The 23,693-nt window shown below is 36.7% G+C and overlaps 1 protein-coding gene and 1 non-coding gene across 2 annotated transcripts; one reads left to right on the top strand and one right to left on the bottom strand.

The window, feature by feature from the left end:
- Nucleotides 1-13,744: 13,744 nt before the first annotated feature.
- LOC134792562 (U6 spliceosomal RNA) lies at nucleotides 13,745-13,848 on the bottom strand. The gene has a single exon (XR_010144458.1). It is a non-coding gene; the product is annotated as a U6 spliceosomal RNA (small nuclear RNA).
- A 2,966-nt stretch (nucleotides 13,849-16,814) lies between these two features.
- Nucleotides 16,815-23,365, top strand: LOC134792459 (STAM-binding protein-like A). The gene is made up of 9 exons (XM_063763744.1): nucleotides 16,815-17,078; nucleotides 17,974-18,241; nucleotides 18,759-18,875; nucleotides 19,384-19,517; nucleotides 20,050-20,197; nucleotides 20,535-20,672; nucleotides 21,617-21,729; nucleotides 22,029-22,131; nucleotides 22,566-23,365. The coding sequence occupies exons 1-9, from the start codon at nucleotides 16,954-16,956 to the stop codon at nucleotides 22,626-22,628; spliced, it is 1,209 nt and encodes a 402-aa protein (XP_063619814.1). The 5' UTR covers nucleotides 16,815-16,953; the 3' UTR covers nucleotides 22,629-23,365.
- Nucleotides 23,366-23,693: the final 328 nt, after the last annotated feature.

The raw sequence follows: 23,693 nt of genomic DNA, 5'->3' as shown, positions 1-23,693 counted from the left end.
CGACGTACACACGCATTTTGTGTCATTATTATCCACGGGTATAATGACATTTAATAAATACCTAATAGTGACCCTAAAATGCCTAAAATAAAATTATAGTCGGTAAGTGAAGTGTTGTACTTCACAGGATATTATAATATGTTATTCCATCAAATGTGTGTCAAATTCATCCACCGCTTTTATTTTTAATATTTTTTTTTCTTATAAACATCATGTATCTGCCACAAAAAAAAATTCATGTTATTAAGTTTACGTCTACATTATTATAATGCCACATCAAGACAACATTCATAATTTGGGTCATTTTCAACAACGGTTTTTTACTATTTGGCTAAATAAAACTTTGCATGAACGGCGTACGCGGGGAGGGCTACCTACGCGGGTAAGGTGCTTGTTAGATGAACATTATGGCCCCTTTACACGATGGGCCAACGCCGGCCACTCCAAGGGACGCAACCATGCGGTAGAATGAGATAGCAATATCACTTGCTCCCTCTAACGCATAAATGCGTCCCTTGGAGTGGCCGGCGTTGACCCATCGTGTAGAGGAGCCATTACAGTGTATTTATTTCATTCTGAGGCATAATTACATCAAATCTTTTCATAGTGTGGGAGTAAGTATGTTGTAAGTATATTAAAATATAAAATGTAGGATCCTCATACTGACCAACATTCGTGACGTTCGCAATCAAAATGTAGCACTTTATCCTTGCCATAAGGACTCTCTGACAGGCTATTTGTATAAAGATACAATAAAATTTCGTCTTTATGGTAAACGACAAAGTGGTCCCTACCTTTTGAATGAGAATGTCACATCAGCGACTTTTAAAAATAACTTATATTCGATATTTAGTACACTTTTTAAGATTATTTTAAGATGCAATGTATTGCTAATTTTGTGATGTATAAAGCGTGGCAAGCAACGTCAATTACAATGATGATGGTGTACATTGAATAGGTACAAGACTTCATAAATTAAAAAAAGTTATTGAAAAAAATATATGTTCGTTTGAGGAGCAGAATAATTGTTTTAATTATTTTGGTGATACGGCCTCCACCGGGTTGGTATAATCATGAGAAAAAATGTTGGCTTGCGATTATCGTTAGCCACGCCCCCCACAACATAGCATGAATTGAATGCAATGAAAATATTTGCACTTACATGTGCAACTATAATATGTACCTTGTTGATACACAATACAAAGACTGATTTTATTAATTTTAGTAATATATATTATTACGATTATACAATACCTTTTGGCTCAATTGGCGTAAAGGACAAAATGCTACTTTTCAGGAGACGCGAAAAACTGTTTTTTTTTTTAAATGTTTATAATATATTTTTGTTGTTTATCGAGCAATGTTTTTGATGTGTATTGGAAAAGTCCTCAAAATGTTAGTCTCTTTAACCTGTTTTCGCCTCTTTACGTCCATGAAATTATTGATAATTTAGTGAATCTTGTTTATTAGGGGGTCGTAAGTTACGTTATCAGACTATTTTATACCACATTCGGGGTGTATTAGTTACCAGTCACGGTACACATGTTAACTCTTCTCAGCATAATTTACTGTTACGAAGCTTAAAAATGTATCAAACGGTAGTTGATTATGCCAGGTATATCCCGATTAGAGCTATAATTCATTTTTTTTTTTATAATATAGTAATAATAAAGAAAACACAGGCATATTATTTCCGGTTGTTTTCATCTTGCTAACGGCGAGTACTTGCACAGACATAATCTCGTAGCCAGAATTATTCACCAGCAGCTTGCCTTGGCCATACGGCCTTGAGGACCGCGAAGTTCTCAGCTGCGCCAGTTCTCGAAAATGGCTGTACCACACTCTATTGGGATCGATCTATCATCACTGACAGAACTATTGTAGCCAATAAGCCTGAAATCGTGCTGATAGATCGATCGCAGCGCCGGACCGTGCTCGTCGACGTCACCATCCCCCATGATGAGAATCTCGTGAAGGCCGAGAAGGACATGTCCAGTAAGTACCTCGACTTAGCTCATGAGATAACCGCCGTGTGGGATGTTGATTCTACGATGATTGTTCCTATAGTCGTGTTGGTGAATGGCCTCATAGCGAAGAGTCTCGACCAAGGGTCAAGGGTCAAGTTGGATCTAGGGTCAGATGCAGAAGGCAGTAATTTTGGACACGGCGCGTATAGTACGGCAGTTCCTCACTCTGCGGCCCTGACTACCGGCAGCTTGGGCCCTGCCCCGCTGCCAGCGGCACCCTAGGTTAGGTTTTGATAATGTGTTTATATATTTTTTGTAATGATTTGTAAGTGTTTTTATATTGTACTTTTATACTCACATTGTAAAACCCTAACTTAAGACTTAAATTAAATAAAGAAGAAAACACAAATAATACAAAATAATTACATGCTCAAAAAGTACCTAATATTCGGGAATGAAGGTAAAGTAAATGTCCCACTGCCTTATAGAGTCTGGCTACTGAAATATTACACAAATGTTTGGCGGGAAATTCAAAAAATCTTGGGCTGGTCACACTTTGTGTAGTAGGAATTATAGTTTTGATACTAGATTATATTTTTGATTTTCTGTGCACACGTAAGGTACCTAAGGATATAAGTTAAATATACGTTGACGTGCACTCAAAGTCAGCTCACATAATTTCTACCACTATGTAAAGTACAGTCAACGATAAACACATATGTTAACACTTTCTCACCATATGCCATTGTAACAAGGCGAAAAATGAAATGTAGTGTAAACAAGACCTAGCTCGATAATACCGTAATATTAATCCATCACCAAAAAAATACATACATAAATACTATGCCAAATATGCTAAATGCTAAGTATCAAAATATTTATAGAGCACCAACCTCCTAATATGTTTACATTTGTTTAGGAGTTGTAAACATTGCAGTTTTTCGTTATACAACGCTACACGTCGACTTCGCACATTGTCGTAATTATTTACGAGCTTAAATAATAGTTTGTGAACTTCACTCAGTTTAGACATTATTAATATTATTTAAAATAAACCCCTTATAAACCGCAAACAATTTGAATGAATGACATAAATTGACAACTGACTTTTAGCTTTTTTAAAAATCATAGACAATTGGTGATGCAACAACGAAATATCTGTCAACAATTTTTGGCTAGCCAGACTCTAACAATCATAACATAACAGCTTTTAATCATAACAAGGGAAGTAATAGATCGCCTAGCGATGATTAGAATGAGCGTATTATTATCAAGCATTTGGACGTTTATTTAATTAACAAAAGTCTATAATTCTATACAGTATGTTATAATAGGTAATAATTGGTTCACTATTTCAAGTGGTCTTATTTTAAAATACGGTTTGAAAATTCCTATTTAAGTAGTAATTTCTGTGTTATTTAGACCCCGTTACCTTTAGCTGCAATAATTTATAATTTCAAACGTTTAAAAATATTTTCTGTTAGAACGATTATGAAACAATTGAATGAATGAATGATTTTATAGGACATTCGCTACACAGATTGGCTTAGGGTCGGTTGCACCAAACTGTTCGTATCGTTAAAGAGTTCGCTAAATTTTTATGTATGGAAAGTTTCATAATAAAGCGTCGGGGCGCGCCGGCTGATGTTGATCAGTCTGTCAAATGTGGTTGGAGCAACTGGCACTTAGTCGATAAACAACGATATTATAGAATATAAGAAATTATATGTATAATATACTATAAGAAATTCCACTGCGAGTAAAACGATGATAGTTGTTGAAAAACACCGAGCTGAGGTTTTTAATTTGAAGAGCAAACATTACATTTTAGTAATAAAGGACCCATAAAACTATTTATTTATTAGGCATTCTAGACCTTTACGCCCATGAACAAAGATAACTGCCGAAAAAACTTTTAGCGTAAATGCTTTGAAAGCAAAAGCTAACAATATTTATATATTTGAAATGTGCTAATTGAGCTCTTTCAAACGATATACAACACGTCATCATTACTTATTTTTATTTTTTTGGTTCGTTACTTTATGACCTCTAGAGGGCGCAGTGTTCATTTTTTGTGACGTCATATACCCTATAACCAGCGGACGATTAAGACGATTCGAATGACATATCGTTTATCAAATTATAATGAGTACTTTAGAAGTTATGAGCGAACAGATGAACATACATACATATCCACATACATACCAGTCAAAATCATAACCCTCCTTTTGCGTTGCCGTAGTCGGACGTCAAAAGACATGTAAGTCATTTACAACAATATTTATATTTAGCGGTAACCTTTACGATAATATCTATGAATTTCTAATTTATACCTGGTCATTTACGCCCCTTGTGATAAGCTGTTGTTGCAAGCTCATAGTGAAAAAATTGGGTCGTAAAGGCAACTTTTTAAGAGATATCGAAATTTTCTAAATACAGAACGAAAGCGCTTGGAATTCTGAACAAAACTGTATATAACGACTACCGTAGGGTCAAAGGGCGTAAGGGACAAAATTGCGAAAATGCAGTTATACTCAGTATTTTTTTCTCTATCGAATAATATATTTAAAAACTCGATAACTTGAAAAAAATATCCGTTAAGCCCTATGAAAAATCAATGCTTGAACACAAATTTCCAACGCATTTGGCCGGATCTGCGAATTCAACTGCGTAACTCCCAACTTTGTGTGCGATACGCCCTTTTGCATCGGAAATTTTATTAAATTATGTGGTAATTTTTTGTACGTTACGCCTCTTTGCAGTAGCTTTTTGAGTGCTAAATGTACGTTACGCCCACAACTAATGGATATTTATACGAGTGTTAGATAATTCAATGTAAGAGATACGACTCCATACTATGTATAATTTCGGGTTTATAATTGTTCCTTTTTTGTGTTTAAGTGGGATGACCTTGTCAATTTTTTCATTAAGTAGGTACTTGCATTACCTGCTCATGTGCTCATTGCTTTATTTATAGGGTTACTAAATTTTGATAATTTAAACTGAACTAGTGGGTACTTTTTCATCAGTTTTAGGAAAATGATTAAACATGACTATATTCAAATGATAATTATGGCTGATACTATTAGTTTTGTTTGTGACTGGGTTATTGGGTAATATTGATTATAATATTAATACTTTTTTGTTTAAACCCTAATTTACAGGATTAACCCTATGAAAGTTACTGTCTAGGTATAACGTTTGCTTTTAAATCCATAGAAGTACGTAAGCCTGGCCGTATGCCTTTTTCTACTCTAATGTAATGTCATAAATATGCGATCATATTCATTAAGTTTTACTGAATAGACATACGAAATTTCAAAACTACTATTGTACCTAATAATATTTTAGTATGTAAAAGTAAAATTTATAATCCAATTAACATTACAAACAGAAATAACGCGTAATACTTTCTATATAGTTACAAATTGTTGTAAGTATATCAATATACATAAATGGTGGGACAGCAGTGATTCCGTTGAAATAATATCATCATCATCATCATCATTTCGGCCCATATACGTCCCACTGCTGAGCACAGGCCTCCTCTCATGCGCGAGAGGCCCCTCGCCCATGAAATAATATAAACAAATGAAAAAAAAAACATTGTTTTTGTGTCTAAGAAAACGACCTTTTCGACGTTTAAGTATCCAAAATAACAAAAATGGGGAAAACTTAACAGTGAATACATCTCTATAATTTTTCGGAAAAAAAGTGTCAATTATAGTACTTAGAAGTATAGTGTTCCCTAAATGCAAGTTGTCAATATTGCAACAAAATTGTTGGATTTACGCCAAATGGTACTAAAACAGTTTAATTTTTAGTACATTACGCCCTTTAGGGGTCATCCATTAATTACGTCACACGAATTTCTAGGTTTTTTGACCCCTCCCCCCCTCCTTGTCACACTTGGTCACATTTGGCAAACCCCTCCCCCCTAGTGTGACGTCACATTTTTTCTACGAAATCGCCAAATCGAATTAAGGAAGTACCTAAGTAATACTAAGTATTATTAATATTTTATCAAAATATTTTTGACGATATAAATATTAGTAATTTTATAACCCAAAACTGCTTAGGAAAGAAAATTAAACTAATAAAAACGATTATCGTTTTAGAAACTCGTTATTTAAATGTACAGCGAAAAAAATAATTTAAATAAATTTTCGGTTACTGATGAAGTTAAAGTGACGTCACAAAGTTTGTGTCTCCCCCCTCCCTCATGTCACAATATGTCACATTTTCTTGACCCCCTCCCTCCCCCTAAACGTGTGATGTAATTAATGGATGACCCCTTATCTAATAAGATAAACATGCTATTTTCGTAAATAAGCATTGTATTATAAGTTCAAGAAATCAGTTTTAAAGACCTCAAAAAGTTAGGAATAAGCCGCATACAGGCATCAGTTAATTCAAGCAAAAAAAAGGTCTGATTTCGTTTCTCAAAACAAAACTGTTTGTTGGCTCTCCTGAAAAACTGCGTTTTGTCAGTTAAGCCCTTTGAGCCTACGGTAGTGGATATAACTCATTTTCGCCAAAAAGTCCTTTACGCCAATTGAACCCAAAGGTAAATTATTATCCAAGAAGCTTGAACTATCAAAAGTGTTGGTAATTATTATTTAAGGTAAATGTATTCAAAACATCAGAATAAACAGGCATTAAATAACCTCAATACGTGAAATTAATAATACCTATTATAAAAAAATGCTAAGAACAAAAAAAAAATACATTAAAAAAATAATGTGCATAATTTACGTTAAGTATGGAAAGACTGGTTTATGCTATTTAAAAGGAAAAAAAATATACATGTTTATATTAAAATTTATTAATCCATATAATTGAGACATATTGAAGTTAGACTAGATTAGATATTAGATATAGAAATAAAATTATTAATAACATTAATATAAATTAAGTTCAAGAAGTAATATTCATTTGGCGCACAGGCGAAGTAAACATGCGCTGCGTACGCAACGTGTGGTTTTTAGAGAGAGGCCCTTACCCGCCGCCACGCCAAGGTCGCGCCGCGCCGGCCGCGCCCGCCCCCCTGCACGGCCCGCGTTGCCCGTTTAGAGCCCCCCGCTAGCGTCGTATGAACGCAAGCATTATTTTTGTATTATTTGTTTATGCAATGGATGAAACTGACACAAATTCATATTTCTTATTTATCCCGCCTTTTAAATTAATAAGATGTGAACTCTAGTAACTTTAATATTCTTTTGTTATGGTAATAGCCTGTTAGAACAAAATTATCAAAAATCTTATGAAGCTATGCCTTAATAAGACACAAAAACATGTAATGTACATTTTGACACGATTAAATGCGATGTCAGCAATTTTTTTTTACTTTAATTATTTTTTGAGTCATTTTTAATAGTATGGCATAGTATCCGATTGCAATGGACGTAATTGACACAAACTATGTTTTCACATTAAAAAAACTATCCTAACTGCGATACAGTTACATGTTTTCTCTAGAATATTCTTTTCTTCAAAATAATTCAAAATTAAAATAATTACCACAAATTGTTAAATTACTTAAAAAGCAAATAATATCTGTGACACAAAACAAAATGTAAGATTAACATCTTAAAACACTATTCGTAAGCGAAAAAATAATTGACTTTAATATTACTTTAAGTTAGGGCTCAAAATATAGCCAGCGCTACAGGACTAGTTGCCTAATATTCCCTATTATTTAATCTTTGATCGTCCGCGATTCGCGCACGTGTATGAAGCGGGCTTGTAATGTGGTTCAGTAAAGACAGCACAGCACGTACTAAAATCCCGCTATATACAATCCCATCAAAACATTACCTGTAAAAAGGTGCAAGTCTCGCAACGCTTTTACTACAAAAAAGTTTTGCGATGTAATGTGAAACCAAGTCGGTTATTTTAATCAGTGCCAGGGGGTGTTAAAACCGTATCAATAAGATATCTTAAATTTGTAATACGTATAATGACTTGGCCATCGCACGGCTGCATAATAACAAAAGGACTGCAAAAGGATCATCGTCACCTATTAAAAATAATTCTAATTGAACACAACGCTAGCGCTAATTGCAGTTTGAGCATTTACACATATTTACGAGTAAAGCATTATGTGCGATTGCCAAGTCATTATATGTATTACAAATTAAACATATCTTATTGATACGGTTTAACCCCCTGGCACTGATTAAATAACCGACTTGGTTTCACATTACATCTCAAAACTTTTTTGTAGTAAAAGCGTTGCGAGACTTGCACCTTTTTACATGTAATGTTTTTGATGGGATCTCATCTCTTTTTGTAGGCAGTCCTTCTTTTCGGGTACTCATACCCATACTATGTATACACATATCATAACTACATTCATACTCACATCGTACATCGTAGTGTACCTTTACTTTATCTACTATCTGTAGGTACTGCAACAGTAACTTTGTAATATCATATATTTATATGGGATTACAAACTTACTTATGCAGTTCTTAGATCTTTAAAACGTGACTGATATTGCAATATTTTTAGGTTTTCCCTTTATCTTCTTCTTCTTCTTCCTCGCGTTATCCCGGCATTTTTGCCACGGCTCATGGGAGCCTGGGGTCCGCTTGACAACTAATCCCATGATTTGACGTAGGCACTAGTTTTTACGAAAGCGACTGCCATCTGACCTTCCAACCCAGAGGGGAAACTAGGCCTTATTGGGAATTAGTCCGGTTTCCTCACGATGTTTTCCTTCACCGAAAAGCGACTGGCAAATATCAAATGATATTTCGTACATAAGTTCCGAAAAACTCATTGGTACGAGCCGGGGTTTGAACCCGCGACCTCCGGATTGAAAGTCGCACGCTCTTACCGCTAGGCCACCAGCGCTTCCCTTTATGTGGCCAGTAAACCCTAACTCTGTACCAAATTTCAGCTCTCTGAGTTTATGGGAAGTACTAGTTCTATTCTGATGATCATGAGCAAGGCCTATTGACTTCCTTGAAACGATGTGACCCTTCAAAATTGTACATGTGTTGTCCGTTCCCAGACGAGATTGCCAGTAATTAACATCAAAATATTTTACTACAGCAACATTGCTAGAACTGGCTTTGTCTATAGATACGATTTCTAGGAACAAATCAAATTATTTTATCAAATATATTTTGATTTGTATTTTATGAAGTAGTCATATGTAAATTATTATTTATTTTTTGATATATGTATATTATTATCTATTATATTTCAGTTTGTCTTTGTCTATGTTCATAAAATCTACGAAGGGTAGACGTGCCTCTACCCTCCTTGATAAAATAAAAAAAAATCTTTGTCAATTGGCCTCTTTGATGACAGCGTTTTACACAAAAATAAAACGCTAATTAAATAACTTACCATATTCGAAACCTAAGAATAATATTGAGAGTGGCAACACCGTTTGTAGGTCGCATTGTCCTTTTCTAGCATATACGTCTCTCTCTCTCACACACTCCCACCACAGCAGTTTTGCTTTTGACAGTTACACAAGGCAAATTTTAAAGTCATTGTCTCAAAATTATACATATTTACACCAGGCAGGATTAAAAGTTTAGGTTTCGAATATGGTAAGTTATTTAATTAGCGTTTTATTTTTGTGTAAAACGCTGTCATTAAACAACTGTACCGATATTCGAAACCTAAGAATAATATTGAGACGTGTTTGTTATCGCCTGGTGGTGGGAAGACGCCAAGCCAATGTGATTACTGATTATACATGTACTTATTATGTATATGTAATATTATTATATTACGAGTGTTTAATTAATTATGTAGTACACCCTTTATTTTAACACCTGTGAGGAGAGAGGTATTTATTATAGTAAAGCATACAATTTGATATACCATTATATTATGATACTAACTTTACATTTCATATACGTACTTAATGTACTTATAAATGTTCAAAGAGAAAAAGTGAGTCACCACAATGGTGCTATACTTAATTATATGTATGTGAAAACTAGGTAAAAGAAGATGAGATAAGTCAGTCTACTCTTCAAGGAGCATACAACATCTGTGATAAGGAGTGATGTAAGTAATTCAAGTATGAAAAGAATAAATTCATAAAGTACTCGAGTAGTTTTTTATTTATAACTCCCAATTATTAACAAATTTGATAATAATTATCTAGTAAAGTAAGCAGTTGCAGGAATATAACAAGGACAAGACCTTTCTTATTTCCAGAATCCCTCGGGATTGAGTAGACGAATATTTAAAATATTCGTTATAATTCACTATCACTACCCACAAAGTTAATATTGGGTACCTACTTACTAAAATGTCATAGGGAATTACTAAATTCCTTTAATGACCGTGAGTCAGTGTGAGCTATATACTTGGTTATAGCTATAAAATGCATTTAATCCTTTGTACGCTTTACTAACGCGAACGCGAGCTAATGTACCTAAACAAACCTTACTTAAAATTGTGAAGGTTACTTTGAGAGCTTAAGCCATAACATAACACTATGTTGGCACGACTAGTAATGATAATGACGCTTTTTGGTGCTCTTGGCATTCAAATGGTTAATATAGAAATGCCACAGAACCTTATCAATGATATTTGTATAGGTGCAGGCTCATTCTGCTTATATTCATGTTTAGCTATCATCAAGTGACCTTAATTGTACTCATTAATTTCTATATATGCAGTAAGAGTAGTTTACCTTATCTGGTGCCTACTAGTAGACATAAGCTTGATTGGTTCTGTTCTGAACGCTTAAGTGGCTTAATTTATGTAAACCATTCATAGACATTGCATAGTTCTGAATATTCAGTTTCCTCTTTCCAGTGTGTAAATTATTAAGAATAAGGTACTTAATTCGAAACCTTAGGTTAGCATGTGTTTTAACCAAAATGCAGATTTGTGTGTTTATTTAGTGATTTTACATTATTTGCAATAACTGTGCGGAACCATGGGGTCCCCGACCTTTTGCCGGGCACCCGTGGGCCCAAAGCCAACAGCGCAGAGGCCCTTTAAGAGGGACCTATTTCATCCAATGCTAGAGTCAACACTTTGTCGAATTTATTTGATATTTATGTATACTTATCCTCCTTATGAACTAAGGATAACTGTAACTTTTTGATATCAAATATATGCAGAATTGTCAATTATTTTATATTCTGAAATTATAATATTACTGGATTTGGGCCAGTGTGCTTTTGTAAACTATATCTCTGGCCTACGATATAGGCTAGTCTATTAACATCCCGCCTCCTGGAAGGCAGTATACAGACTTCTTAGATATATATTCACGGTAGCGCTAAGTGTGTGGACCTAGTTTTCCGACACTTGACTGCATGAGATTATTGTGAACATTTTTTCAGGTCTCGAGCAAGAAGGGTACCTAGATAGGTTGAGGTCCTTAACTTGTGGATTTGGTAGGAGCAAGACACAGACGGGGTGTAAATTAATTAATCCACCATGTTTCAAGAGATTTTTGTTCATTGATGCCTTCAGGTTACACTGTACAGACAGACTAACACTTTGGCAGAGTTTTGCTAACATATAATAAATGAATGCATTTGTTTGGGTGTACATGTTCCACATCAAAGACATATTTATATATTTCAATCTATTTTTGAAAAGTTCGCGTTTCAAAATAGCTTCGCCTTTTCGCAAGGCGTGCTCCTGTTTCCCTATTTTATTGTGCAAAGCGAACAGTATCACAATGTTATAATTATGTATAAATTGAGAACTAGAGGGTCATGCCCTAGACGTGACCGCCCAGAAGTTGTGCTAGAACCGTTCGTGCAATGTTTTTAAAAACCTTTTTGTAGTGGGTACATTCCACGGTCTTAAATTTGTTAAACGTGTAGTATCAAACTATGACAAGTCATGATAAGTGAATTAAGTGATAACAGTATCTAGTCCGTGCATAGAAGCACTTGCCCTTGAGGTTAGGGCATGGGTAGTTTAAAATAAACTTAATCCGTGCATAGGAGCACTTATGATACAGGTGGTTTAAAACTTCCTGGGTCACAATACAGACACAAGGTGTAAAATACATAATTGATAAACGCCCGTCAGGCCAGTTTTGTATATTTTATTTCAAACATGCTTGTGCAGCACCGCCAGCTCATGATAAATTTCCTATACCATGGCAGTCAGGGATATAATAGTTAAATAGGTAGGTAACCTTGGTCATGTCGTGTACATAGGTAGGTACTCGTAAACATGTTAACTGAAAGTCTAGTGCTCTCGAGGCAAATATAATTTATGCAACTGTGAGCTGCTCTTACATTGAGATCATATGTATTTATTTCTAGTCTGCCTTAGCAGGCCTAGACTTCAAAGGTTTTTTAGATATTCATAGGGCCGTTAATCGGACCCTTTGTACACCTTGAGCAGGCTGTTTGTTTCACACCATGAGTAATATAATTTGAATTATATTGTAAACATAGCTTATTTCAGAATGGAACCGTAAGCACTGTCGTGAGCTTACATAGTCTGATTAAATTAGAGTCCACAGATTGTCTGGACCTTGGTGGATTGACCACTCCTGATTCTAATTATCAATATTCTGCCTGGGCTTATAATCGAAATTAGGAGACTAAATCGCTTAGTATTCTCTATGCCGCCCAAGTTATGAGGCTAAGCGTCTCCAGACCACAATTTTATATTAGGGTGCAAAGATTTTTTCATCTTTAAAATAAAAATGAGTCGAGATAGGCCTGGAATCTTAGGTTATTTTATACCTTATAATTTTAGAAATGTAATGTAAAGGGAAAGCAGTTTTCACTTTTACCACAGTTAATTAGCCCAATTTTGGGTTTAGCCAATAGGGTGTTTGGGACCCTTTTAGAATAGTTTGGTAAACAAAAATGAAAACTAATAAAATAACAAAGCCTTGCCTATTTCGACTGATTTTGTTAGAACCCTTTTTACTTTCTCTAAAAGGAGATATTTACAAATTCATTTTTGTAATATTTTTCTGATTGTGGATTACTTGCTCGCATGTGTTATTACCATATCATTTATATTTCTGTGAATATGTCTGACATGCCTTGCGCAGGCTTACATAGGTTATAATATCATCATCAATAACTTGACGTCAGTTTGTGAATGAATCAAATATTCTTTGGCACACCTTACGCAGGTGGAGACATGGCTGCCTTGCGCAGCCTTAGATAGATACATAATATATTGGTTTCATCACAAATAACTTGACGTTAGTTTGTGAACGAATAAAAAATTTTCTTAGGCACACCTTACGCAGGTGGAACCATAACAGACGTAGGTTTAAGAATATCATTCAAATCGAATACCCTGAGTTTATGGGTAATATTCCCTTAGTTGCGGGTTCCTTGCTCGACAAGGTGAAAGGCTTTATGCAGGCTTTCACAGGCACTTTTAGAAAGTGTAATTCACGGTGACGCGCAGATTTGCCAAAACTAAACTTTAACTCTTCAGTTAACTAATATAATTTGACAATATGAACCAAACCATGCGTCTTCGTCAATGAATCAATATAAAGATTCCCGTATCGTTAATGCCAAGTGTACTATTTATGTAAGTAGGTAGGTAGGCTTAAGAATTGACCCTCTTGTATGTAGTTACGTATAGAATTAATAATCAAGTTATTCAAATCCAAAATAACACAAGCACATATAGCAACTACATGCAAGAGTTCTTTTCCTTAACCTTTTAAGCTGTAAGTACCTGCTATGTTATTTATTTAAGTAGGTACCTACATTTTAACCTACCTACATTGTAGCCTTTTTTTTTTTTTTTTCAAAATTAAATATCTAGTTGGAGCGATATAAGTTGGTAGATCAAGAGTGAAATACTTCAAGATTTCGCATGTCATTCTTGCGCAGAGCCATGCTAATCTCTCTCTATGTCTAGTCAGATTTAAGTTTATGTACTGCCGAAGTACTCACTTTCCACAAAAATAAATGCAATGTTTGCGATGTAGGTTTGTTCGTTACCTTGTGTCCCTCAGAGCGGAAATAGAAGCCCCGCGAAGGCGGGGCTTCGTCGACTCCTAAGCGGGTACACTTATTTATCAGCAATTTAATTATCAAAAAATAATTTTGCAATATTATATTAACCCGGAACGGGATAAAAAGACAAATTGCTGATAGATACTTGGGCAGATAAAACCTACACGTCTATAAACTTCTACCTTAATACATAGGTTCTACTTAACACGTATTAACTATCCGATCCTTTCGTAATCGAAAACACAAATCACTTGAAAACTGAAGGGTATGCCTCCACAAATCACCATTTAAGTATTATAATTTCAACCGTTATTTTATTATACACACACAAAGATTTAAACTAACAAGACTCGGAAGAGACTTAATGTAGGTATAAAATTAAATTATAATGGTGACACGTGCACGCTTTACCAGCTCGATGTGTTTTCTAACATATGTGTTTTAGTATTTTCATTGCCATAGCGACGGTGCGCGCAGGCAGCCTTTGAAAACACTTGCACTATTCCGGATCGTTTTTATTTGCTAGATAGTATATCGGACAACTAAATTTAAATATTTATTTCGAACGGCAAAAGCCGTTAGAAACTGTTTTTCAATATAGCCAGCTAAACTGGGGTACAAATTCAAAAACTCACCAGCAGTTTAGCTTCACGACCTTCCAGATGGAAAAACAGCAAGCCAATGACTTTAAAATTTGCCTTGTGTAACTGTCAAAAGCAAAACTGCTGTGGTGGGAGTGTGTGAGAGAGAGAGACGTATATGCTAGAAAAGGACAATGCGACCTACAAACGGTGTTGCCACTCTCAATATTATTCTTAGGTTTCGAATATCGGTACAGTTGTTTAATAGGCCTTGATTTGGGTCTGGCCGGTAAGAACATAGACAAGATAAAAGTCTGTAATGTCAATACTGTCATTTAAGTCATTTAATGCAAAAATATCAATTTTCATATACAACGATTTATTCACTTGAAATATATTTATTTATCTATTAATTTTAAAAATAAAAACTATTCATATGTACGAGCAACATATCTAAATGCGTCTTCGCACAGACTTAGTTAAATTTAAACCGTTGTCTCTCTTCCTTCCTTGCTGTATGTATCCGGCAATGGCGACTTTATCAACAATTCTTATCCGGATTATGGAAAGCCCTAATGTGTGTGTGGAAACCGTTGTAGTAAATCAGAAACAGCGATAATTTCAAGGTAAGATATATATTAATCTTTAAATAAAAATGAGCGTGCTAATTACCAAATTCAAATATAATAATTTAATCTTACTATCCCCGTAAGTCCCGCGGACGCTATATCGCGTCCGAAATTATAATCAAAATTCAACATAGATGTAAAACCCCGCATTGTTTAAGCTGGTAACCCTAGGAATTAGCGACGTTAGTAATTAGGAAGATAGATTATATTGTTTAATTTTTTGACTATTTTGTTTTAGAAAGTGAATCAGCAGATGGCTTGAGCGTGAGATAATAATATAATCCTGGGCCGTCATATGATTTCTTGGAAAAAGCTCAGAAGGGCACGTATCTGCCGCATATCCAAACTAGTTTCCCGGTGACCAAGAACGCTGCGCGGAGCTGTAAAGCAGAAAATGTCCGATAACCGGATAGATGTAATAACAACTTGTAACCATTTGCCATATCAGTGTATGTATTCATATGTATTATGAAAATATTTATATCTTAATAATACGTAACTTTTTGTTACCTTTTATATTTCACGAATTTCTGAATATAATATCATTAATTCAGTAATAATTATCTTTTAACGTATTTTTTTACTTATTTGTGAAATGCTAATTTAAGAGCCCAACAACGTGCACACTAGCGCCACTGCTAAATAATCGTGATTATTTAAATTTAACGACATGTATTTAAAAAAGGGGCCGCTACGGACTGTATTGTGTATTTAGGTACCTTTTGAATACATCAAACTAGATTTTATGTTGCTGGATTCGTCGATCTATGAGCTCAAAACAAAAACGGCCGTTTTAACTTTGGACGGGTAGATTGACGAATCCAATAACATAAAAACTAGTTTAATGTATTCAGCAGTGGCGCTAGTGTGCACGTTGATGGGCTCTTAAAAACCTGATCCCAACAAAAAAGAAAAAAATACAAAAAGAAATTCCCTCTCTGGGATTCGAACCCAGGACCATTAGCTTCCTGAACTGGATTACTGCCAATGCCAATACCCGCTAGGCTAAACGGGTTGTCAATTCTAATTACAATGGTATCCTACCAGAGCGCTAGTAGTATAAACGAACTTTTGAAAGGGACATTTTTTTGTATGGAGTTATCGTTCTTCTCCTAGTGAGTATTATATTCTTTGATCATGAGTGAGTAAGTGTCATAAATGCGAAACTTTGCTTTGCCTACAGACTTGAAATTTTGGATTTTAAGTATGTGATTATAGCTTACTGGATGACCAAAATTTCTGCGTTCTGGTTTCTGTGGGCGCAGCACGGTTCCATTTTTATCGTCTATCACTATGCGCGTCCCTTTCGCACTTACTTACTTGTTAGAACGTGACAGGCATGGTGACAAGGGATAAAAACGCGACCGCGCTAAGCCGCCTGGTCTTATCCAGAGGTTCTCAAATAGGGGCCTGAAAATGCGGCGAAATGGTTCCAGTAAAGGACTCCACGAGTGTGGAGCGGGCTTGTATAATATTATATATTCTTTGCGCGAATATTATTATTATTATTAAAATTATATACTCTTTGGCACCACACTTGCACAGCACATAGAAAATATTCCATATGCAAATTCTTAAATATGTTTTTTTAATTTACAGCACTCGGGGCTGATATCAGAACGCACTGCCATCTGTGACTTCTGACAGTAACATGAATGACTGTGACATAAGTGACATTGACAGTGACAGTACGGAATGAAAACTTTAAGCAATATTACTAGCGCAAATCGGAATTTCCACCGATTATTCTCAGTTTTCCCTTACTCAAATATAATCTGTAATTGATAAGCTTTTCTACTAATAGCTTGGAGTGCTGTCATTAGACACAATGCAGTCACAGGACAAGCGTCCTAGACAGGTGGACTTGGCCTCTTTAGATCCCTCGGCGCGAGTCAAACAACTAGCTAACTATGGAGCCATGGTTGAGGTGGACCCTAACGTGCCTCCGAGGAGGTGAGTTCGAAATTATACTGTCGTGACGAGTAGGTGACCGGTAAAAATAGTCCTTGAGTTGCATCATGTTGTGAGTCATACTCTGTTGATGTTTATAACTAGTTTAATGTGATGTGCCGTATCAATTATCATCCTTCATTCAAACTTACTTCATTTAATCGTAGTTGTGTATCTTAATTTATATAATAATTAAATGACCCATATAAGGTCAATGTGGCTAATTCCGTCATAGGGCCTATTCCGTCCACCGGTTTTCTTGAACAACAAACAACATTGATAATTTCGTCGACAAAGCAGCGATTGCTTTTAGTTTCAGTAATCAAAAGCAAATGGTTCTTTTTCCTATGATTGAAAATCAAAGATATATATGCTCATGGACATAATTTTCAACTAGAATTGCCTTCTCATCTCTTTACCTGAATGTCAATGTCACAGGGACCTAATCGTATTAATCATATATCATTGTATGGAAATCACTACCTTAATTTACATTAGAGAGTAAACTTGAGGTTTGCTATGCTAGCCGATGCGGATTGGGACCTAATACATTTTAAAAATATTCTTCAAATGTATCAGTTGAGCACTTTTAGAAAAAGTGTACCATTTACTTTTTCACAACCAGTAAGAATAACCTTGGACATTTTTTTTTTGTTTTAATCAATAGTCCTAATGATTCTGATTAAAATAACACTCTTTTCTGAAAAAATGTTGGGATGTACATATTATAAATTCAATATACGCAATATAATCCATTTTCATAGTTTTATTTCATGAGTAACTATCGCGGTAACCGATGACAATATTGTTAAAATTCTAGTTACATCTTATTACTGGACTACGGCAAAGCGATATAAAATATGTATTTAATTAGTCAATTATTATTTTTTCATTTTAGATACTACCGATCAGGCTTGGAAATGGTCCGTATGGCAAATGTATACCTAGCAGAAGGCAGCCTCGAGAACGCATACATCTTGTACATGAAGTTCATGACGCTATTCCTTGAAAAGATGAGGAAGCACCCGGAGTATGCATCGGTGCCGGCGCAGGTGAAGAGTGTGAATCAGGCCAAGCTGAAGGAGGTGATGCCTAAAGCTGAGAAATTGAAGCAGAAACTGTTGGAGCAGTTTGCTAAAGAGCATAAACTGTATCAGGAGAATGAGGTTTGTCTTTACATTTAACTTTATCTTTACCAAATACTTTAAAAGAAATTCAAACCATTACACAACTACATATAAATTAACTTTTAATAAGGCATGGATTTTAGTAACCTTGCTTGTTTAGCCAAAACCTACAATATTTTATATTTATTTTGGTTTGTTTATAAGGAAGATCTTTGCATACCAAATATGCTACTATAACGTCTATAACATAAACTTTTCCCAACAAGATTTATTGGAGAAATATAATTTTCAGTGAAACAAATATGTATTCAAAAATATTTAAATTAATGGCACAGTATGATTTTAGACTGATAATTGTTTTAGGTATTAGGTGGTAATACTTAAAACAATTATCAGTCTAAAATCATACATATAAAGATAGAGTTTCTGTTGTGCTCGTGTCATATGAGGGAGTTAAAAGGCTGGCCCAGCAAAAAGAATAGTGGCTTGGAAAATTACTCCACCGACAAGAGCATAGCTCTTAAATATTGATGATGATGATGATGAATTGTTTTAGGTAAAGAGACGTTTAGCAGAGGAACAGAGGAGAAAGCAAGAACAAGATGATGCCAAGTTAGCGGAGAGACTGCAGGCCGATGAGGATGGACGGGATCACCCACATTTGAGGGATGCTGTATGTATCATTTTTAATTTTAGCTATTCTAATTGTGAAATACACAATGTGTGTGTGTGTGTGTATTTAGACGGATTATATGGCGTATAACGATATTTAAATTCAATTGAATTTATACATTTCAGGTATCCATCTGTTGTGATTGGATAATATATGTCAATGGCCACTGTATCCCTGACGGATGATTGTTGCAACGCTGTGTCAAGAGTGGTTGAGATGATACTTATTAAAATATGTCATATATCACTGTTAACTCTCGCGTTTTGTACACATATTTAAGTACACAAACGGGTCTACCGCGATATAATTTCAGTGTTTAAACCTTAAATTCCGACGTTTCAGCTGAGTAGCACCAGCTGTGGTCACGGAAAGACACCACCTTGTAGAGTAGCAGACGGACCTTGTAGAGTGGTAGCCAAGATATAATAAAAGAAAGAGTGGTCCATAAAGTTTAGATGGTCGAATGATTTGTAATTAAATATATGTCATATCATATCTGTTTTCCCAGGACAAATGGGCATTGTCCCCATCCGCGCCGCCTGTGGACGGGGTTCTTTATCCAGATGACTTCGCAGCCACGCCGCCGCGCGCGCCGCCGCACCACTACGAACCCGTGCCACCACTGATCCCGCCTTCGCATCAGTAAGTATTATCCATTTTGATATACTTACAACAGTCAGTATTCTTATCCATATTCTTCTTTCCGTGTCGAGGTTCCTTTTTTATACGATGGATGCCCAGTAGGCAGCGGTAGGCAGCTGGCTGTCGTGTCCCTCAGATCCAGCTCCGAGCAGTGATGCGGGCATGCGGGGCACGCCAGTAGATGTGCCATGGTTTGCGTTGCTGTGTCGCAGGTACACTGAGTCGAGGGGCTACGGAGCAATCCCCGTTTATCCATATTGATATAGACCAGCCAATATTCTTATCCATTTCGATATAAACCTGACAGATCTGAACCTTCCTCCTCCTTCCTTCATCCTCCTCCTTCCTTCACATCCTTCCTTTTCCTCTTCCTTCCTTTCCTTTATCCATATGAATATAGATCAGCAAATACTATTTATCCATATCATATAATCCAGTCGACAATTGGTGTATCTAAGTATGAAAATATTTGTGTTATGGTTATATCGGACACTACTCCCCGTGATTAACATCATAATATTTACCTTTGCAGAGACAGCACCACAACAGGTCTCGTGCCAGGCCTGTGGGGCCTACGCGCCGTGGTGGTGCCCGCGGGCCTGATGGCGCAATTCCTCCGGCTTGCCCAGCCCAACACTCGCAAAGACGTCGAGACCTGTGGCATTTTGGCTGGCAAACTGGTTAGTCTACATTTGCAGAGACAGCACCACAACAGGTGGTGCCAGGTCTGTGGAGCCTGCGCGCCGTGTGGCCAAAGGCCCAAAGCATCTGAAAGAGACGCACTTCCACGCGAGGCCAACGGCCAAGCTGCGAGAGTTAAGTGCTCAAACAGAACAATAGTACAAGTAACTAAATGCGAACGCCGAGCTCTGCGCAGGGCCAAAAGCCGTCCGACAGTTGAGCGGTTCCCGCAATCTTAATTGTTCTATGTTTTAGCCTTCGGCCTCGCGTGGAGGCGCGCCGCGTTTTTTAATATTTTCAACATGCCTAATGCATCATTTCAATGAATACCTACAGGAACGTGATCAGTTGAAGATCACGCACGTGATCATCCCGCAGCAGACCGGCACCGCGGACTCGTGCAGCACCAACAACGAGGAAGACATCTTCCTGTACCAGGACCAGAACAACCTTATCACGCTGGGCTGGATACATGTAAGAACTATGTAGCTACGCTAAGTGCTAAGACACAGCTACTACTGACAGCCTGCTGCCGTAATAGGGTAATTCGCCAATAACAGGCCACCGGCCACAAACTGGCCACCCTGAACAAAAAATGAATTATATTCGCCTATAAACAGAATTCATTTTAGTATAAGTTCAATAACTGGCCAGCCTTCAATAACTAGCCTCCTTATACTAAAATGAATTGTGTTTATAGGTGAATAGAATTCATTTTTAGTTTAGGGTGGCCAGTTACTGGCGAATTACCCTACTTACTTGCATATTTTGCAAATAATGTTTCCACCCTTGCAATATAACAAACCACGACCAATAATACAAAACTAGTATAAAGCAGGGATCGCAACCGGTTTTTTGCAAAAACTTGGAAATATATTTCGAATTATATTATACTCCATTATGTAGGACTTACTTGTGTCTATCAGCAACGACTTCGTATTATTAGATTGCCCAATTAAAAATTAAAAACCGACCAAGTGCGAGTCGGACTCGCAAACGAAGGGTTCCGTACCATTATCTATAAAAACGGTCACCCATCCAAGTACTGATCCCGCCCGACGTTGCTTAACTTCGGTCAAAAATCACGTTTGTTGTATGGGAGCCCCACTTAAATCTTTATTTTATTCTGTTTTTAGTATTTGTTGTTATAGCGGCAACAGAAATACATCATCTGTGAAAATTTCAGCTGTCTAGCTATCACAGATCACGAGATACAGCCTGGTGACAGACGGACGGACAGCGGAGTCTTAGTAATAGGGTCCCGTTTTTACCCTTTGGGTACGGAACCCTAATAACAAAGAACGATAAAATACCGGTTTCGTTCCCATACAAAAAATACCGGTATCTGATCCCTGGTTTAGTGTTTCGCCTCCACGAGGTGATCATGATAGGTTGTTCTTAATTTTGTAATGTTACAGACGCACCCGACGCAGACGGCGTTCCTGTCGTCCGTGGATCTACACACGCAGTGCTCCTACCAGCTCATGATGCCAGAGGCCATCGCCATCGTGTGTGCGCCCAAATACAACGAGTAAGCATTCACACACACTCACTCTCACATCTCTCTTATCTATCACGCTCACATTCACGCAGTTACTTATGTAACAGATTGTTATGATCGGGGGAAAACTCGTAAAGCGGTTGAGGGAGATGTGTGTATAATGACGTGTATGTCAGCTGCCGCTCCGTGGGTGGGTTGAAGAACGATTTAATTATTGCTTCCTTTGGTAGCATGGATTCTACTGAACAACTTTTATAGGGATTATGTAATCATCTAAGCTCTGATTTATCATTTTTGGCCTAAAATCTGAACCATTGCATTATTTGTAGGACTGGATTCTTCGCGCTAACTCCGGACCACGGTATGCAGTACATCACCAACTGCCGCCAGGTCGGCTTTCATCCGCACGCCGAAGACCCGCCGCTCTTTTATGTGAGTTATACTATTCTAATTAGCCTCTGCTTGCGACTTCGTCTTATTTTTTGTGCGTATTGTTATAAAATATGGAAGAGTAATAAATTAATACCGTGCACGGCGGGAAGAAGTTGATAACTCGAGATATTTTATTGAAGAAATTTGAACTTATAATAAAATTACATAAAGTTCAAATCTCTTAAATTTTTTCTCGCCCCTTATCAACTTCTTCCCGCCGTGTACGTTATAATTCTATTAATAATGGGTAGGATAACTGGATACAAGTTCGCTGCAAGTCTCTCTCTTTCTAACAAATTTGGTTAGAGTGGGACCAAGCTAACTCTGCACAAACTTTACACCGACAAAATGAAACTGTAAACACACTTTAACAACGAAACTTCTTTGACAGTTGCTTCCTTTTAAGACATAGCTACAAATGACTTGTTTTTCAGACGGTCGACCACATTCGCATCGACCAGTCGGCGTCCGTCGAAATGGTGGATCTCCGGAGATGAACGCACTGACACTTAGCTTTATGTACCTATAGGTATATGCCTGAACGCGAAACTATCCCGTCATCGATCTAAGGCCGTAGCCAACATGACAAACTTTTGTCAATAAACGCTAATTGAAAAGTAAAAATCTGATGGCTCAGTTTCATGGCTGACCAATGGGTCAGTTCGATTGGTAGGGCCCGCGTGCGGGTACGGGAGAATTCCAAAATGCATGCCATAGGGCCCGCATTCGGGGGACTGTTTTCATTGGTCGATAGGCCCCGCATGCGGGGTGCGGGAGATTTATAAAACGCATGCCATTATGAGTTTCACTAGTCGCTATACCGCCTGCGGGGTGTCACCCGCTTGCTGTATATCGACCGAATTATCGACTTATGGGTTTCACTAGTCGCTAATACCGCCTGCGGGGTGTCCCCGCACGCTTTATATCGGCCGAGTTATCGACCAATGAAACTGAGCTTTGAAAGTATGCCAAGATGACATATGCGACGAAAAGTCCCATCATAATTTCCAAACGTTATTAAAGTTTCGTTTGGCGTTTTCTATAAAAGATTGTCATTTGGCTAGGCTTGTTTTATTTTATCTCAAATTATCGAAAAAGACCGACGGTCGTAAAAATTTCGTTGATAGGCTGTATTTTTATAAGTTTATTTATGGGATGAGGTTTGCAAATGGGAGTAGATAACTAGGTACCTACAGCAATGTTGATAAAGACTATTAGTAATGGGAGCCGTTTTAACCTGTCCTCTCCCACGGGCTCAAATATGGGTCAAAAAGGATAGGCCAATACATACATTATTAAAGCAACTTTCATTTAAGTCAATGCTCGTGGGACAGGACAGGTTAAGCTGGGAGCCCTATGTTTTAAGAGACGACTCAGTTTTTTTAGACAGATCGTCACTACTTTGAAAAATACTCAAAGTTGAAAGGCAGTAACTCTGTATGCATCCTATACATACTCGTAGATACTTACCATTTTTTTCTTATGATTGGCCAAACCAGATACGAGTTTTTTTTTTTCAAAGTAGTGTCGATATTTAAAGCGTCAGTTATTTTAAAGTCTTC

The sequence above is a fragment of the Cydia splendana genome, chromosome 7, assembly GCF_910591565.1.
Source record: "Cydia splendana chromosome 7, ilCydSple1.2, whole genome shotgun sequence".
Classification (NCBI taxonomy): Eukaryota; Metazoa; Arthropoda; class Insecta; order Lepidoptera; family Tortricidae; genus Cydia; species Cydia splendana.
This window is presented reverse-complemented; position numbering and strand designations above follow the sequence as displayed.

Bases quoted from the DNA above. Each gene is read 5' to 3' on its own strand.
- LOC134792459 (XM_063763744.1), top strand. From the start codon at position 16,954: ATGCAGTCACAGGACAAGCGTCCTAGACAGGTGGACTTGGCCTCTTTA. The intron at 20,198-20,534 runs GTTAGTCTACAT...GAATACCTACAG, and splicing joins GCATTTTGGCTGGCAAACTG to GAACGTGATCAGTTGAAGAT. The intron at 21,730-22,028 runs GTAAGCATTCAC...CATTATTTGTAG, and splicing joins TGTGCGCCCAAATACAACGA to GACTGGATTCTTCGCGCTAA.